At 50.1% G+C, this 19,226-nt stretch overlaps 1 protein-coding gene across 1 annotated transcript in view; it reads right to left on the minus strand.

The window, feature by feature from the left end:
* Positions 1-19,226, minus strand: part of Cacna1s (calcium voltage-gated channel subunit alpha1 S) — a 66,550-nt gene that overhangs the window by 29,226 nt on the left and 18,098 nt on the right. Inside the window, exons 6-16 of the mRNA XM_036202223.1 lie at positions 16,731-16,936; positions 15,048-15,151; positions 13,267-13,412; positions 12,509-12,590; positions 10,344-10,504; positions 6,596-6,821; positions 5,362-5,569; positions 3,953-4,073; positions 2,466-2,580; positions 1,098-1,191; positions 357-426 (exon numbers count right to left, since the gene is read on the minus strand). Of these exons, the coding sequence (XP_036058116.1) occupies positions 357-426; positions 1,098-1,191; positions 2,466-2,580; positions 3,953-4,073; positions 5,362-5,569; positions 6,596-6,821; positions 10,344-10,504; positions 12,509-12,590; positions 13,267-13,412; positions 15,048-15,151; positions 16,731-16,936 (1,533 nt within the window). The remainder of the gene's footprint in view (positions 1-356; positions 427-1,097; positions 1,192-2,465; positions 2,581-3,952; positions 4,074-5,361; positions 5,570-6,595; positions 6,822-10,343; positions 10,505-12,508; positions 12,591-13,266; positions 13,413-15,047; positions 15,152-16,730; positions 16,937-19,226) is intronic.

The raw sequence follows: 19,226 nt of genomic DNA on the forward strand, positions 1-19,226 counted from the left end.
TATTTGAGATACAGGGTAGGGAGTGATCTGCCCTATCACCATATGAATGAAAATGCCCTTCTTTGGCTAGAACCCAGTGGGCAGGGGGGACTTGTATGCCCACCAGCCCTGTGCTCTTTGAAAACTGGGTGTTCAGTACTGAAGCAGATAGCTAGAACTCAATACAAGTAAATTAAAGCATGTGTGGAATATTATTTTTGCTATGTATATTGCAGGGAGCGGCAGGCCAGGTTCCTGGCCTCCACATGGAGAGGTATAAGCAGGAGACACACAGGAGACACCCAACAGAGAATTCAGTATCATCACGTCGCCCCTTCAACAGCATCCTGCTCCAGCCCGGGCTCTGGGATCCTTACCTGGGAAGTCAGCCGAAGGGTAGGGGTCTTTCACTTCATTGACGTTAGATTCGAACTCATCAATTTTCAGCTGTAGAAAGGAACAGTGAAGGTGATGAGGAAGCAAAAACTGATGCTTGTGTTTACTGGGCATCTTCTGGAGGGCCATTGTCCAGCTTCCTGAATATTCCCTATAACCTGAGAGGCGGGTGGTAGCCAGGTCTTTATGTCATTATGTCTTACAAAAAAGAAGCCAGGCCCAGCACGGTAGACAACTTATCCAAGCCTGTGTTGGGCAAAACCAAGGCTTTAGCCAGTCTGAGACTGCCTTCACTGTGTGTTCTCTTCACTCTCTACAGGAGAATTGAGTTGCTCGGGCCAAGACGCCCAGCCTCTTTGCAGCCCAGGCCCCTGGCTCCTGACTCTCTTTCCTCACTCTCCACAGTGGTGAGCAGGGCCTATGCAAGGCAGAGCTAGCAGGAGTGGAGAGCCAGGCTCCTAGTAGAACTGTGGGTGGGCAGACAGGCTGCCTTCTTGCTCTGCACAGGACACTAAGGAAGTCTGGCTCCCATGCTGAAGGGCCTGCGCCTCTCCACACAGGAGTCCCCAGAAGAGATGCAGATATGGGCTCTCCCTCCTACAGAAGCAAGGGGATGTTGTCTCTACTACTCTATGTCTCCTTCCTATCCCCAAAGTGCCCTGAGTAGCATGGGGAGTCAGGGGATTCTCAGAGGCTCTCCGGCCAGCCTGCAAAGGGCTCACCTTGGCAGTGGTGGGGATGCCTTCACCCTTGAACTTCTGCTCCAGCTTCTTAGCCATTGTCGACTTCTCTTCTTCTGATTTGTCTGGGAGCCCCCTGCAGTGAAAACCAAGGAAATCCAAAGTGGAGGCTGTAAGGATGGTTTCAGGGCTGACAACACCCTCAGGACGATTTCACACCAATGGCTCAGGGGGGATCAGGGAAGGAGCAGCACTAGCCCAATGGGAAGGGTGTAGCCCTGGGCAAGCCTTTCCTTTGTGGTAGAAGGTGTGAGCCTCTACTCAAGCGAGAGTCTCAGTGGTCATCCATAGTGGGTGTTTGTTCTAGTGAATGAGTGGGGAGTGGCTTTGCACCTGTTTTTTTTTAACTTAAAAAATTAATTAATTAATTAATTTATTTATTTATTTATGTTTTTGTTTTTCGAGACAGGTTTTCTCTGTGGAGCTTTGGAGCCTGTCCTGGAACTCACTCTGTAGACCAGGATGGCCTCGAACTCACAGAGATCCACCTGGCTCTGCCTCCCAAGAGCTGCGATTAAAGGTGTGCATCACCACTGCCCGGCGCACCTGTTTTGTGTAGGGTTCAGAATGGAATTATGGCCTGTCCAAGTTCCAAGCCTGGAAATGGCTGGGGGGGGGGGGCTTTGCTGGTTTCTCCTCCCTAGCTCTTTCCACCTTGCTCCCAAGAAATGGGCATCCCATTCCTGCAGGTGCCTGGGTTAAAAGAAGCAGGCTCCAGGCTGAAGTTCAGTTTCCCAAACTGTGATCCTCCAAACCCAGGTGCATTAGCACTGCCTGGGAACTGGGAACTGGCTAGAAAGTCAAGCCTTCATCTATCCCACCTGGTTCAGGCTGGTTGACATAGACCCTACATTTCATAAAACCTCCAGATGGTTCATTTGCAACTTGAATTTGAGAAATACTATCCAGAAAAAAACCTATCCCACATCTACTCCCAGGCACCAGGCACAGAGAGACATGAACAATCACAAATGGACAGGTCTGCAGAGAACTGAGAAGTCAGCCCCTACTTCACAGTAGCCTGAAGTTCCAAAACTACTGACTCCCTCCAAGAGGTACAGTGACTCAATAGCAGGACCGTGAGGAGGGAAAAAACATCTTAGAACCCACTGGGCTAGATCATTGTATTTCTTGAGTCTGTCTAAAAGACCAACTTGCCTCTAGCTTTGCCCAAAGAACACTATACTTCGTGAAACTTCAGAAGGCCCGAATGTCCTGATGGGCGAAACCTGCCCACAAGAGCCGGTGTCGTGTGGCCTCTGCTCATCTGGCTCAAGGCAGGGACCCCGCTTAGAGCTTAGAGGCCATGGCCACAGTCGGGCCAGCTCTCACCCGGAGGACAGCACTCACTTAGACATCTTCCTGCGCTTTCTCTCCTCGGCCTTGGCCTTCTGGGCAGAAGTCAGACTCTCTGCCTCTGCCAGGTTGTCCACAGCGATAGCCAGGAAGACGTTGAGCAGGATGTCTAGAGGTCAGCTAAGGAGCCTTGAGTTGTGGTGGAAGGCAGTTTCTGGGACAGGAGTTTTGCCTGCCCATGTGTTTCAAGGCCTTAATCCCTGAGGGGGCAGTTTCTTGACAGAGCTACAGCCTTGGGAAGACAGGCCCAGGAGCATAGACGTGTCCTCAGAGAGGCTCGCCTGCAGATGGGGCCTGAATCCACCAAAGCTTTTGAGTCTTATTCTCCAGCTGCCAGAGCGGATCCCAGCTGCCCGATCAGAATCCTCGGGAGTGAGGCAAAGCAGGGGCCATTGACTTCATCTCTGCCCGCTCACCGTGGTGCCAGATTCCACAGCATGGCGTAGGGACCCTTCAGGCCACTAGCATCTTTCTGCCCATCTCCTTCACTCTCTCCTCTCTCTGCTCATCTCACCTTTTGGCCTATCCTAGCTTAATCTTCCTGGTCCCAGAGCTCAGATGCATCCCTGGTCACAGCTTTGTGTCAGCTTCAGTTGTTAACCTGACACACTTGGGAAGAGGGAACCTCCATTTAGGAACGTCCTCCATCAGACTTGCAGTTTTAAAACTGCTGATTGATGTCAGAGGGCCCAACCCACCCTGGGCAGGTGGTCCTGGGTTATATAAAGAAGGTAGCTGAACAAGCCAGAGGGAGAGGGTTAGTAAGCAGCATTCCTTCAAGTGGTTCCCAACCTTTGGGTCGTGCCCCCCTTGGGGGTGTTGAATGATCTTTTCACAGGGGTCGCCGAAGACCAACAGAAAACATAGATATTTACCTGACAACTTGTAACAGTAGCAAAATTACAGTTATGAAGTAGCAATGAAAATAATGTTATAGTTGGCGGGGGGTGGGAGGGGTCACCACCACATGAGGAACTGTATTAAAAGGTCGCAGCATTAGGAAGGTTAGGAAGGTGGAGGACCACTGTACTGTGGTCCCTGCTTCAGTTCCTGGCTCCAGGCCCTTGCTTGAGTTCCTGCCCTGACTTCCCTTGATGACAGACCATAATGTGGAACTGTAAGCCCAACATTTTTTTTCTCCTTCAAGTCGGAGGACACCTTGGCTCCCCACCCCCCACCCCGCATGCCTCCAGCATCTGGACCAGGCTGCCCATCCCTCTCCACTGCTAATCTGCGAAGTCCTTCTAAGTTTCTTCCCACTTGCTTCAGGCTCTCACCAGCTGATTGGGTGCATTGCTCCCCAACATTTCTGGTGGAAAGAATTACATTATTGCTGCTACTTCCTTTACTGTGTCCTGTTCCTCCACTTCACGAACCTGGGAACCCCCTGAACTGACTTCCTGACACATGGGGACCCCTGATCCTCCCTGCTAAAGCCAACTCCCCCAGCTCTTCTTTGCACCCTGGCCCAGAGGGGATACAGTTGCCACAGACGAAAAGGATGATGAAGTAAATACACACGAGCACTCCAGGGTAGGAGGGGCCTCCGTAGGCCATGATACCATTGTACATCACAGAGTTCCAGTCTTCGCCTGTCAGGACCTAGGTGGGGGGTACACAAGATGAAAGGACACATCACCCCAAAAGGCCTTTGTCACCTATCAGCTCCCCCAGTTCCCACGGTCCAGATGATTACTCCCTACAGTCCTCACTGCCCCTCCAGTTAGCTACAATGTTATCAAGGTGTGTGTGGGCTTGGAGGAGGAGTGAGTGGGCTCTGGAGAGGAGCACAGGACAGAAGGGCTGCCGGGAATGGTTGGAAAAAGTCTTATCAAGCCTCTCCAGGACCAAGTTTGATCATGGGGCCACCACTCTGATCTTAATCCCCAAGCTGAAGTGGACTATACTCAGCCAGGCCTCTGTTATCCTGGCCTCCAAAAATAGTACCACTGTCAAGTCCCTTGAAAAGCACCATCCCTGGCCAGCCAATGAGGTAGTGAACGGAACAAGGGCAGGATGAAGCCATCTCCAGGGCAGACTGGTTGTCCCCTACCGCTCCTGCTGGTATGGCATGGTAGAGTGACCTGTGAGATACTGCTGACGCAAAAAGGAACATTTCCATGCTCAACACTAAGAAAGCTCCTCTGGGAGCCTGTGGCTCTGAAGGTCACTCTGAATCACGGCCATGATCCCTTGAGTGGCTTCTCATAGATAGGTAGCCCCTGTGCCTCTCGTGTGAGAAATGGGTCTCAGATGCCTGTGGTTTTCCCAGCTTGCAGAGGGAGCTTTCAGCTTGTCTGACTTTTTCCTAGAGATGTGAGCAGCACACCTCCGTCTTTCAGTCTACCCCAAGTGTTTACATCAGCTGCTGTAGCACTGTGCCAGGCACCAGGGACCAAAAGAAACAGACAGGCGAGGCGTTGTTAGGCACAGCTCAGGGAAAGAGACAAATATTATAGTGTTGCAATGGCCCAAGATACAGGCCACGGGAAGTGAGAAGGATTTAACCAACAGGTCAGAGAAAGGCTTCCTGGCGGAGGTGATGTTTTCCAGATATTGAAGGCAGCTGGGTCCTTGAGAGGCTGATGCTGCAAGGGCCGACCAAGCCTGGTCTTGGCCTGGCCGAGGCCTCCTTTTCCTCCTTAAATCACTGCCCTCTGGGGAAGAGAAATCCCACTCACACTGCCGGATGCCCCTTTCCTCTTGTGACTCACTATGATCTGTGCCAGGGTGGGGGGAAGGGAGGAGCCAGAAAGAGGAAGAAAGGGGAAAAGGGAAGCCCTGGGAGATGGAAGGAAGAGACAGAGAGAAATGTGGGAGGGGAAGGGAGAAGAAAGAAAGGGAATTCAAGAACCTCCCAGCACGAGGGCTTCGCAGACAGAGCGCCTACCTGGAAGACACTGATGAGCGCCTGGGGGAAGTTGTCAAAGTTGCTGCGTCGTACTTCTGTGTCTTCGAAGTCGTACCTGCCTCCAAAGAGCTGCATGCCCAGCAGGGCGAAGATGATGATGAAAAGGAAGAGAAGCAGCAGCAGAGAGGCAATGGAGCGGATGGAGTTGAGCAGCGACGCCACCAGGTTGCTCAGCGATGTCCAGTACCTGCGGAGGAGGAGGAGCGGCAAGGCAGGGGCTGGGCAGGGCCTTCTCACTGCTTCTCCTGAGCCCGGAGGGCTGGAGATCGAGACTGGAGACATAACAGAAAAGGGCTGTGGCTGCATCCCTGGCTTCCTGGTGCATGCCTCTTGCTGACCATCTACTTGTCTGCCTTAGTTCCCATTTCATACTCCTAGGTGGGGCTAGGAATGAATTTCCATCTTCACTATGTACACTCTATGAGAGTAGAGACCCGTGCTCATGCCAGTGCTGGGCAAGTGTTTAAGAACATCATAGTGACAGGCAGTGGTGGCGCACGCCTTTAATCCCGGCACTCGGGAGGCAGAGGCAGGCGGATCTCTGTGAGTTCAAGGCCAGCCTGGTCTACAGAGCGAAATCCAGGACAGGAACCAAAACTACACAGAGAAACCCTGTCTCAAAAAAAAAGAACATCATAGAATCCCTTCATTGGTGATTTCAGTTGTCTGGAGCCGGTGGAGGACAGCATTAAATCCTATAAATGCAGTGCTGTGATACGTTTTCAGAGAAAGACCACAGTCATGTAAATCATTACAAGACATTATAATTGCAATTTTGTATTGGTGTTAATTGTTCAGGAAAAGGCATGATGTATTTAAGGCACAGCACCGTTACAGTTTCAAGCATGGACTGGGGGCTTGACAAAACCCCCGTAGAAGGGAAGAAGCTCAAATGAAATAAATGTGTCCTTTCCCCTCTGTGTCTGGTCACCCCCACTCCCTTGCCCGTTCCCCTCACCTGCCCCATGTCCTCTTTCTTTCTTTTCCCTTCCTCTCTCACATGTCTCTCTCTGTCTCTTCCTTCCATCTCCCAGGGGTCCCCCTCCCTGCACAGATCATAGTGAGACACAAGAGGAAAGAGGCATCCGGCAGTGTGAGTGGGATTTCTCTTCCCCAGAGGCCAGTGGTTTAAGGAGAAAAAGGAGGCCTCGGCCAGGCCAAGACCAGGCCACTGCAGCATCAACCTCTCAGACCACCCCCTTCCTGCACTCACTTGGTGACCTTGAAGAGCCTCAGGAGTCGGATGCAGCGGAGCACCGAGATGCCCAGGGGCGTCATGGCTCCCGACTCCACCAACAGAATCTCCAGGATGCCGCTGCACACCACGAAGCAGTCGAAGCGGTTGAAGACGGACATGAAGTACTGGCGCAGGCCCAGCCCATACATCTTTATCAGCATCTCGATGGTGAAGAGGGCCAGCAGCACACGGTTGGCGATATCTGCAGAGGGTAGCAGGGCCCCAGCACGGCTTCCTTCCCTCCTCGCCCTCCTAGCCTCTGCCCCAGATGAGCTTCTACCAGCATGCATGCCCTCCCTACCTTTCCAATCCACTTAAGCCCTTTTGATTCCCAGGACCTAGGAAAGGGCCATCAAGATGGCTCAGTAGCTAAAGGTGCTTGCTGCTAAGCCTGATGATCTGAGTTTGATCCCCAGAAGCCATATGGTAGAAGGAGAGCACCCCTCCACAAAGTCAACCAATCATCAATCAGAAATGTAAACCAATAATAATAACAACAACCTGGTGAGAAACCTGGTGAATTTTACCCATCAAAAGAACCTAAATCTGTATTTCCAGCAGGGTTATCCATACCCGCGTTAGCCAGAAGAAAGTTGTATAAGTTCGAGAAGGTCCACCCTTCCTCATTAAACATAGTCTGTTTCCTGGTAGAGAGCGGGTGGGCTTCACGAAAGGCAATCTGCTCTCGTGTGCTTTGCCCAGCCCCATCTGGGATGCCCACTCTCAGGAACTGTTGTCTTTCTTAGCTACTTTACTTCCTCCTTTCAAATGGTCTCCTTGTGTGCACTTATCCAGCTCCAGAGTCAGTTCCATGACGCCAAATCCAGCAGATACAGACTTCCACGTACCTGCTTTCCCACAATTCTGTTCGCCATCTTCTTGCCCTTTCAAATGCTCTCTTCACCACCGCTCTGGCTTCGGTGACACCACATTCCTCGAGGGTTCCCTGAACTTCACTCCTGTCTTCTCCTAATTCCCTCTGCCCTGCATTCTTTACCAAGTCCCTGGTGATGTTCTATGATCACAGATGCAACACTGCTCCTGCCAAAGATGCCCACCTCTAACTCTCCAAAGATCCAGCCTCTCTATTGCGATCCAGATGCAGTTTTCCATCAGCTTCTTTGACACTACCCGTCAGAATGTCTCAAAGGCACCTCAAACTCAATATGCCCAGCACCACAAGGGTGGATGTTGGCTATCATCCCACACTTGCCAAAACTGCCACCTTAGAAGGTAAGCCCACCACCATCTGCTGTCTGCTCAGTCTAGGAATCCCAAATCCATCTCTTGATGGGTAGTATCCTATCTTCACACGGGTTTACTAACACTGTGTGTTAGCACACTTCAGTGTGTTAAGACAGGCTGCGCTGGGTGGTGGTGTGCACACCTTTAATCCTAGGACTCAGGAGGCAGAGCCAGGCAGATCTCTGTGAGTTCGAGGCCAGCCTGGTCTACAAAGTGAGTCCCAGGAAAGGCGCAAAACTACACAGAGAAACCTTGTCTTGAAAAACCAAAGGGGGAAAAAAACGAGAAGAAGACGGGCTGCAATGAATGAATGAGCAGATGGGTGCATGCATGCATCTGAAGGGCAGGTTTGTCTTCTACTCTTTAAAACTCTAGTCTCTACTTCATTCACTTTAAACAGTCTCTTCTGCAGTGGTTCAGCATGCCATGTTCCCGCTCCGCTCACTTGCATGCGTCAGGCCGGTGACTCTTCCTCATAGTAACTGTTCTTTATCTGAGTTGTGGTTTTCCTCCCATGGGAGCTCATCACTAAAGATGTTCTTTCCCCAGGGAACCGTATGCCTTGGCTTGAGGACATTCCTGAAAGGGTGCCTGTGTCTGCCTTGGGTGGACTTTTTCTCATTGTCTTTAGGGGTCTGTCTTAGTTTGCTTTCCCTGCACTGTGAAAGGTGCTGTGCAATTTGGACCCCATCCCCACACAGGGCATAGGTTGGAGTTTAATTTTTCACTTGTGACATGTTTCTTCCCTCCTAGGACCCCCAGGAGAGGGAACTTCCAGACTCCTTGCCTGTCTCAATGGGCAATAACGTTTTAGATCTCCTTACATGGAAGCAGCCTTTCCAGGCCCTGGTCTAAGCAGGTGTTCTGGTTTTTGTTCCCCACCTCACACAGGCCCAGGGTCCTGTCTCTGGTCTCTGCACAGACATGAAGAGCCCAGTTACCACCCCTGAGGGTTTAGGCCTGGGTGTCAAATGTCTCTGCAAATGAGTTCATGAGCTCCCTGCCTCTGCCACCCAGAGACTTTCTTGTTATTTATTACAGCTTCAGTGTGCAATGCCCCCCCCACACACACAGGTTCAAACATTTGAACTATTGGCCCTCATCTGGTGGCACTGTTTTATGTCAAATCTTTAAGAGGTAGAGCTTTGCTGGAGGAAGTATGTCATTGGGGCAGGCCATGGAGTTTGTGGCTCTACTTCCTGTCTACTCTTGCTTCCTGACTGTAGGCACAATGCTACCATCCACCCCATGCTCCTGCTCCCCGTCATAAGGGACTGGACCCCTTCTTAAGGGGCAAGCCAGAATAAACTCTTCCTTCCGTAAGTTGCTTTTTAGGTAATTGTCATGGCAATGAGAAGAAGAACCAATATGTCGTTCCTTGAGACACTATTATAACTCAAGCCATGCTGGAGTCTGGAGTGGGAAGGGTACCTAGCTGTGGAAACTGGCTCTTCTTTTTCTTAACCAGTTCTTGGTCACCATCCAGAGCTCGGGACACAGTGGCAGCATCCCCTGAAAGGATGAGGCTGACCCATTCATCTTCTACCAAGGCTGGTCCTTCAGAGCCTCAAATCTGATCATATTATGTTTAGGCTTATAACTGTTTCGTTGGCTTCCCTGTACTCAAAGGTTAAACTCCTAATGCACCATGACGGTCCACAAGGACCCGTATGAACACGTACGGCTCCTGTTGGCCATCATGTATGAAGTTCTGTGGCTTCCTCAATTCACCGGACTGACTATTCCACGTGTTTGCACTCATTACATCTTCTGCAGGAATCCCTGCCAACCTTCCACCAGCTGGGCTTTATCTCTGTGTCCTTAGAGCTGTGGAGCATGAGCATCTTCTCTTGTATCCTTTCTCCTACCATCTTATATTTGCTTTCATTGTCTTCCCTGAATGGGCTGGAAACAGTTAACATCTGACAGGTCCTATGACTAAGTATGCTCCTCGAAGTCATGAGCAATGAATGAACTGTCTGCAGTTCTCTCTATATATAGATACACACTATACACACTACACACACACACACACACACACACACACACACACACACACACACACATATACACACATATATATCTCACTCACTGCATAGTTACTATATTATAGCAGTATTTGAACTTGGATTCTTAGAGCTTAGTTATTGACAGTCTTATGTCAATATGTATGGTGTATAATTGAATAATTTGTCCAGATACCTGAGGAAACATCTGAAAATTGTCCCTGTGTATCATTGGCACTGCCCCCAGATCAGAAGGGTGCCAGGGGAAAAGGCGGGCATGCCACCTTGCCCTCTGATGCCTCTTTTCAACCACTGTGAACGGAGGGAGTTGGGCCAACGGTCCAACACGAGTAGTACATCCTTTCTAGAAGACTTTGTCGGTCTCCTTGACTTGGCACACGCTGCAGCACCCTCGGCAGGTTGAAGCGTCTCATCCCAAGTGCTCCTTCCTGGCTCCATTCCGTCTGACTCACCTTGCAAATGGGTCAGCCACAGTGGCTGGTTATGGTGCTCAGAAGCAATAGACAGGGTGTTGAGGGCGACGATCAGGATCACCAGCCAATAGAAGACCTTGGATTTCACCAGGTCATGGCACTTCCAGCGGAAGACACGATTCCACTGCCTCCAGTGCCGACTGCAGGGGACAGGAGAATTGGGATCCATTACTTTTTTTGTTTTTTTGTTTGTTTTGGGTTTTTTGTTTTGTTTTTTTTGTTTTTTTTTTGTTTTTTTTTTTTTTTTTCGGAGACAGGGTTTCTCTGTGTAGCTTTATGCCTTTCCTGGAACTCACTCTGTAGACCAGGCTGGCCTCGAACTCACAGAGATCTGCCTGGCTCTGCCTCCCGAGTGCATCACCACTGCCTGGCAGGATCCATTACTTTTAGCCACACTCACCTTTTTTCTCTGGGCATGCAAGAGAAATGGAGGGCATGGTCTAGGTCAATTTAAGCCTGGCTTCCTATTAGCCAAGTTTTGCCTTGCAAATGAGAATGATAACAACTACGATCTCCCAGGCAATTAAATGAGACAACGCAAGCAAAATGCTTAGCATGGCATCTGATACAGATAGAAGCCAGGAGCACCATGCATTTTAATTTCCACTAAAGAACATTGCGGTGGCTGGGTAGCAGTGGCCACGCCTCTAATCCCAGCCCTTGGGGAGGCAGAGCCAGGAGAATCTCTGTGAGTTTGAGGCCAGCCTGGTCTACAGAGCGAGATCCAGGACAAGCACCAAAACTACACAGAGAAATCATGTGTAAAAAAAAAAAAAAAAAGAACATTGTGGTGCCAATTCTACCCATTTTTAAAAGGGAGTTTTACTAACTCAAAGAGGTTTCCAGATCAGATGGGTGTGTGGGAAAGGCATTCTCTTTTTTAGTTAGCACACCCTTTGGGTGAGTGACCTCACAGCACTAACTAAAGTTTAGGTTTACCTGTCCTTGACTCAGCAATTCCACTTCTAGAATTCTGCCCAGAATGGCACATACTTTACCAGGAAAAACTGGTTAACTATAAAATGGTGCATCTATACCATGGGACATTTAATAGCCAAAGTTGCAATTGATAAAGATATGTGTGTGCATGTGCGTGTGTGTAGGGGTGTGGTACTGGAGAGATGGCTCAGCAGTTAAAAGATCTGGCTGCTCTTCTAGAGAATCCAGTTCAATTCCTGGTACCCACATGGTGTCTCACAACCATCTGTAACTCCAGTTTCAGGGCATCTGATGTCTTCTTCTGGCCTCTGTGGATACTAGGTATGCACGTGGTGCACAGACATGCATCTAGGCAAAACTTCCATGTACATAAAATAAATCAATACATTTAAAAGTGTATGTCTTCATATATGTACATGTACACACAAGTGTGAAAATTGACTTCAGCAGAAAGGCTTAAGAAAAAATATATGTCACAAAATAGTGTGTATTCATTTACTCAATAAATAATCTTCAATATCTCCTATATACCAGTCACAGTTTTAGTCTTTATGGTGACAGTAATTAACATGAATAACCTATTATATAAAAAGCATAACAAGAAAAAATATCCTGGTGTGTGTGTGTGTGTGTGTGTGTGTGTGTGTGTGTGTGTGACAGAGAGAGAGAGAGAGAGAGAGAGAGAGAGAGAGAGAGAGAGAGAGATGAAAGCACAGAAAGGATCTTAGTAGAACACTCATCTGTTACCATGGTTACGTCTTTGAAGGGCAGCAGGGACCTCCATTTTTCCTTTGCTGTTCTTCCTCTTGTTGGGTCTTTCAAAAGTTGTAATTATGTATGAATTTGAAAAAGGACACAGCCTTCTCTGGCCGCTGACTTTTTAGCAGGCCTCCTTCCTGCATGCCATCCCCACATCTTCGCTCTTTCCTCTTGCAAGCTCCCAACACCCAGTGTCATCCTCTCAGAGGGTATAGCCAAATGTGCTTGCTGTCTCCAAGGGCTCCTGTTTTACCTTGAGCGATGTATAAATAGGTCATCTGCCCAGGGTCCTCTCTGATTGCACATTCCCTGGGCATCCAGCCACTGCTGAGTCCTCAGAGCAAGAACTGGCCCTGTTTTCTAGCTAGGCCTTTCTAAGGGCTCAAGAAAGTGCCATAAGGAGAGGTAGTTGGACTCTGGCTCTGTGTCCCAGGTCAGGTACTCACATGAACTGAATGATTCTGTTCAAGCCCTCGATTTCATACAAGCTCTCTGTGTCTGAGCTCCCTTCATCCAAAGACAGCTTGCCTGGGGACAGGACAGATATAGTTAGCAGCCCTTAGGGTCCCCTGGGAACAGACACACTTGGTTAGGCATCATTGGACAGGACACCTATGATGGCGGGTTCTTGGTGGGCCCACTGTTGGGACTTCCTATAAACTGGAGAGGCCCGGCTGGCTGCACAGCACGTGGCCACCATGGGCAGGCCACAGGATGATCTGAGAAGAAGAGCTCAGGATGCACGTGGACTGGACTGTCTTGAGGTGCAAGGCTTTACCCAAGACACTGATGGCCCTATGAAAGCAAGCACTCTACCTTCGCAGTGGGCTAATTTTATGTCAACCTGACACAGGGTAGGGTCATCTGAGAGGAGGGGGCCCCAATTGAGAAAAATGCCTCCGTGAGACCAGGCAGTAGGCAAGCCTGTAGAGCATCTTCTTAATTAGTGATTGATGAACGCGGGCTGAACAAACCAGTAAGCAGCACCCCTCTATAACCTTTGTATCATGGAACTGTGAAATAAACCCTTTCCTCGCCAAGTTGCTTTTGGTCATGGTGTTTCATCACAGCAATAGTAACTCTAAGACACCCGGCGGTTGGGGGGGGGAGGGGCGCTGTGTAGAGTTGCACTCTCCAGGGAGTAACTGGTGTGGTGCTGATCAGCATCAGGCAGGGGGATTTGGCCATGGCTCAGGGCCCCAACCTTCTCTCAGGTCCTCCACGTCCATGACCTCGCCCTGTGTGATCCAGCTCATGTAGCCTCGAAGGTCCTCCTCTAGCTGCTGCTTCTCCCGGAGCTTTTGGAAGGTTCCCCTGGACTTGGCCTTCTCCCGCTCCTTCGTGAATTCCCTAAAACAAAACCAAGGAGGTAGGAGGGGGAGAGGAAAGGGGGCAGGGAGAGAGGAAAGGGGGCGGGGCCCACTGAGCTTCCTTAACTCAGGACACATCTGAGCTAGACTTGTCCTCTTCTGGTCTGGGGTACTGCCTGTGGGCCAGGGACCCCCAGAGTTGCCCCCTGTCTCTCCTTCGCCCAGCCCCATCTCCAGACACATTTCCAAACACTATTGTAGGTCTCTGATTTTTTTCCAAACGATCTCATTTCCTCCTTTGGTTTATTCTCAGATGTCAGGGGTTGACGGGACATTCCATTATTCAAACAGAGCCACCAGAAAGCCCCAAATTTGCCATACTTCTTGGCCTTTTAAGCTACCCTAAAATGATTTCTGCTTATAGACTTAAGGCCTGAGAAAATCCTCATGGACCCTCACCAGGAAGCAAAGAACCCGAGGGGGTGCAAGGCACCTCATGACCAGTAGAGGGCAGCACGAGGCCACCAAGCAGAACTCAGTGTGCCCTTGAAGAGACCCCAGCTCAGTGCTGATCTGATCTAAACCCCCACGCCCCCCCCCCCCCCCCCGGGCAGGAGGGGTCTGCCTTTAGGACAGTCACCTCACCCTGGCAGTGTGGTGTCCAGCTGGGTGATGCCGGCCATTGTGTGCACAAAGTTTTTGGAAGCCCACCCAATGGAGACCACCCTCAGATCACTCCTCAGAACAACGTCACAAAGTGCACAAAATAAGAACATAGAGTTACGAAGGAACTGATCAAAGTGAAATATAACCACAGAAATGTAACAAATGCCGACAGAGGAATGCAGGGGCTTCTTCATTAGCTACAAGGATCCCGTTGCAAGTCTAATTAAGCCAGTTCACCAGCAATGGTGAATGTAAACAGGAGTGCAGCAATGAACACATGACACGGTTTCCATTAGGAGAACCCACAGGCCCTGCTAATGCCACTGCGGTTAGTTGCCTGCATCCATTATTAAAGGAAACACACATTTCAGTTAATGCAATAGAAAGTAGAGATGCGTTTTCTCTAACCAACTTCACAGACTCCTCAGTTCTGTTTACAGGCTGTTGGCGTGGGGTGGGGGGTGGGGGGTGGCGGCAGACTTCTGGAGTGAGGTGATGTCAACCCAGAAGGGAGCTGAGGCTACAGCTAGCCCCACCACTGTGGCTGGGGTGGGCCACAGCAGAGACGCTCTGCTGAGAACAGCACTCATTAGGGATGCAAATGGGGATGTGCTGGACGGTTCTAAGTACTTCTGACTATCTCATGACAACCCTAGGAAACAGGTCCCGGAATTATTCTTTGACAGATGTGAACACTGAGGCATTGAGAGGTTAGGGAATTAGGCAGGGTCCCAGAGCCTGCAGGTAGTAAGTAGTACACGGATGAGACAGGTAATCTTGACCAGAAAATATGTTCTGACACACACCCAAGGCCAGAGTCTGGGGCTTAAAGGCTCACACAGGAGTGTGGATGCTGGAGACAAGGGGACACAAAAATGGGAGAAACTGCAAGCTTAGGATGCGTCTTTGAGCCAAGAAGGAAGAAGTGCGCCCAGTCTGGTGAGCTCAGACATGAGCTGAGGGTCTGGGTCTGTTCCTTTCTCCCTTCTACCAGCTGCTACTTTCTTACCCGCTCAGGACACCCAGCACCAGGTTGAGGATGAAGAAGGAGCCCAACAGAATGAGGGTGACAAAATAGATCCAGGGCCACTCATTCCCGATGGCATCGTTGACCTGGTCCAGAAAAAAGTGTGGGTTCAGTACTCTGACTTGAAGGGTAATTCCTGCCTCCAATTCTGTCCTTCCAGACTGCATAAGGGAAGCAGCCATTTGGTCCAGTGAGAAGACTTTTTCCAGCCTGGGAACCCAAGAGCCAGGCTGAAAGGTCTTCCCAAGGGACCCTTGCTGGCTGTGCACCTGGCCTAGGCTAGGCAGACGCATTGCCCATCTAGTCAAAGGCGCCTCTAACTTGCCTCTCAGACCCCATGTACAGTCCATTTCTTTACAGCCAAAACTCTTCAAAGTGACAACCCTCTGTGACCTTAAGCCAAGTGTCCTGACATCTCTGAGCATTTTCTCATCTATCTAGTAAGGTTATGGCACGTGCTCTCCTCCTAGACATGTAGCAGAGGTAAAATAGCATGTGTGACATTCCTTTGACATGTTTAATTATCTGCTTCCCTAATGCGAGCCTGCGAGAAGTGCTCACACTAATCCTTTATATTTGCAAAGCATTTAACAGTTTTACAATTCCAACCCCACAGGCAGCACCACATTGTGCTTGAGAGTTCTGGACTGGAGCCAGATGGGTGAGAGCTCAATGCTTGGCTCAGTTGCCCATTAGATTCATGAATACAGTTGCATAACCTCTTGGAGCCTCAGTTTCCTTACCTGTAAAATGGGGGTGATACTGTCTGTTGCTGGAGCATTAAACAAGAAATGCAACAGAACTGAAAAATACCTAACGAAAAGGTTGCTCTAATGAGAAAGCTTCTGTCATGATGAGTATAGACCAGGCAATGTTAACAATTCTGTTCGTTTCTCCCCAGCTCTCTGATGTGAGTGGTATATTATTTTTATAGATGAGAAGGAGACTTATATGTAGTGATATTTACATAAGAAAGCCATCTCACCCAATGGCAAAGAGAAAGACCTAAAGGACCCCCTCATCCCTCAGGTGTCCAAGATACAGGACACCAGGACAGAGTCACTGACATTCTAGGGAAAATCCAGGCATCGAGACTAGAACTCACCCCTCACCCCCTTCCTGGGTCTTGCAGACTTTACATCATAAGACCTGTCCCAGAGAATACCAGACAATCTGTAGGCATGAGGAAGACATCATACACCTGCATGGATACCCAGGGAGGGCAAGGCAGAACCAATGGCACCGAGCAGTGGCTGGCCTCTGGGGCGGGCTTATAAGCCCTTCCTTCCTGCTCCCCTAGTGCAGTGGGTAGCTGTTTGAGCCCTGCCTTGAAGCATCGCCCCTAGTGAGGCAGCTGTTACCATAACACCTGCCTATAACCTTGAGTACCAGCCTCTGGGGTGTGGCCACCAGGGACCCTTAAGACCTGGGATGCATGTTCGCTGGCCCCTCTTGGCTACCTCATGGTTCTGGATGCTGAGATCTTGGACCAAGCCATTCAGTGTGGGACATAGCTCAGCTTTAATAGACCCTATGATAAATCTCCTGTGGTTGTGAGTTTACCCCCAAATAAATTCCTGTGATTATTAAATAGACTCTGTGGATTAATCCTAATATCCCAGCAAGCCCTTAGAAGGCAGGAGTGGCTCGGAGGCTCAGACCCACCCAGTATAGGACATCGGTCCACCCCTCCATGGAGATGCATTGGTACACGGTGAGCATAGAGAAGCCGAAGTTGTCGAAGTGGGTGATGCCATGGTTGGGTCCCGGCCAGCCTCCTCGGCATTCACTGCCGTTGATGGTGCAGGGCCGCCCAGAGCCAGTTCTAGCACAGGGCGATGGCTTCTCATTCTCCACCGTGGCCACGATGTCTGGAGGCAGAAGGCAGTGCATTAGGCAAGTGGGCAGTGCTGGCGGCAAGCTGCCCAAGGACCACAGGAAAGAGCACAGTAAGAGGTGAGGAAGGACAGGACCAGGACTGGCGGTCGGCACCCACAGGTGGCAGCAGTCATGTCTTAGAAGAAATACAAGAACTTTGGAAGGACTGCTCCTAACATGAACCGTCCCTTGAAGCTCAACTCACGTCGAGGAGTGACCAGAGGGGTCTTCGTACACTCTGAGATTTAAAGAGGGGGCCACGGTCCAGTTGGGTGAGCCAGGAACAGGGGCTCTCATGCTCTGACCTGAGATTCAGTCTGGGGAGTCAAAGTGGAGCTGTACAAGTCACAGTGCACACAGGGCCAGGGCCACCTTCTGGGGAAGATGCCATCAGGCTTCAGATCACACCCCCCTGCATCCCCCAAGGGGCCTTTAATTTCCTCTAAAACTTGGTTCTCTCTCTCTCTGTCTCTCTCTCTCTCTCTCTCTCTCTGTGTGTGTGTGTGTGTGTGTGTGTGTGTGTGTGTATGTGTGTATGCCTGCATACACTACTGCACATGCGTGTGAAGGCCAAAGGTCAACATCAGGTTTCTTCTTCAGTGGCTATCCACTTTATTAACGTGGAGCTCACTGTTTCGTCTGTGCTGGCTGACCCACACGCCTCTAGGCTCTGCCTGTCTCTACCCTCAGTACTATTGCACCTAGCTTTTCACATGGGTTCTGCGGACACATGCTCTGGTTCCTCGTGCCTGCATAGGAAGCACTTTGCCCAATTGGACTATGTTCCTAGCCACTGAAATCTAGTCATTTTGATAATACCTTAGAACGCTTTTATCTTAGGATGTTTGACAGCATCCTGCTGAGTTCTGCGATTCCGTTATCCTTGGAGCACAGTGCTCTCACCTTACCACACTTACAACGTCAGCTTGGAACGCTGAAGGTGGGCAGGGAGGACAGGGATGATAAGCTTGGGGTCCCTGGATCTATGAAGCTGTCAGCTCTGATCTGAGAGGGACATTTGAATACTGCTGCTCAGCGTTCATTAATGGCTTGGCACCTCCAAATTTGCCCCAAAGCTCATGCTAGACAGCCCCTGCTATCTACAGTGCTGATTACAGGGTGTGGGAAGTCCTGCTGATTCAAGACGCCAGCACGGGTTACAGAGTGTGGACCATTCTGACGATGGAGAAGCTGCCGTGGGAGAAGACTGGAGAGCTGCCAGCTGAAGCTTCGTCAGACAGAGTTCACTCTTAGAAGCTAGGTTTGACCCTGTACTGATGGACTCTTGCTGTCCATGGGTCTGGGGAAGCAAACAGCCTCTCCCCAAGAGGCTGTAGTGAGTGCCGGGGCTGGCTGCTCTGATGAGTCGAATGTCTGGGATCTGGTAGAGGACCATTCTCTTTCTGTGTCATCCTCTCTACCCTGGAGACCCTGGTATAGTGCGTGCTCAGAGGAGTCTGAGCTAAGGATGAGGCTGAGTTCCCGGAGACCGCTCAGGGAGAGAGCCATAGAGCCTTCCGAGGTATCTGCCGTCAACAGGTTCCTTGCGCTTGGCCTCCGGTCTCTCAATGGAGAGTGGCGTCGTCCAGCAGTCACATGACCCTAATGTGACAACTTTGCATGCAGAGCGCATATGGGCTCCAACCCACCTACTTAAAGCCAGGTATTTAGGAGCCTGACAAAAAATGCAAAACCCAGTCACTTTTCTCACTAGATTTTGTTTGGGAGAATACAGCCATTCTTAGAAAACTAGGTTCCTGGTCTCACGCCATCAGTTTATTGCTGCTCATAAAGATGAATTGATGTCATTATATTTGTTCTAGTTGCATATCAGTGGCTCAGACCCACATAAATCACACTTTTGGGGGATCTTAATCACCTTTTGAGGATGTGGAGGGATGCTAAGCCAGAAAGTGAGACCTGCTGCTTAGGAAGGAAAGACTTCCTAGATTCTGGGACCTCGAGTCTAGTGTGGGTTGTTTCTGACAAGCCACAAAGTGCCCCCTTTGAATCTCATTCAGTCTGTATCCCACAGGCCTAATTTGAGACAGCTCAGGCCAAAGTACCCTACTGCCACAAGGAAAGTATGAAGCGAAATCCAGGCTCTTCCCAGGCCTATGCCTCAATCCACAGGAAGTCAGGAAGATACCGAATGGGTAGGATGAGGCACAGCAAGCTGTGGCCAAGGCCCGCCTGTGATCCCTCATCCTGGTGGAGCTGTCCTCATTGCCACTCTCATGCATCCAGGCAGGAGGAAAGGTGGACAGTGGGGAGTCCCAGCTC

Source organism: Onychomys torridus, chromosome 11 (assembly GCF_903995425.1).
Source record: "Onychomys torridus chromosome 11, mOncTor1.1, whole genome shotgun sequence".
In the NCBI taxonomy this organism is placed as follows: Eukaryota; Metazoa; Chordata; class Mammalia; order Rodentia; family Cricetidae; genus Onychomys; species Onychomys torridus.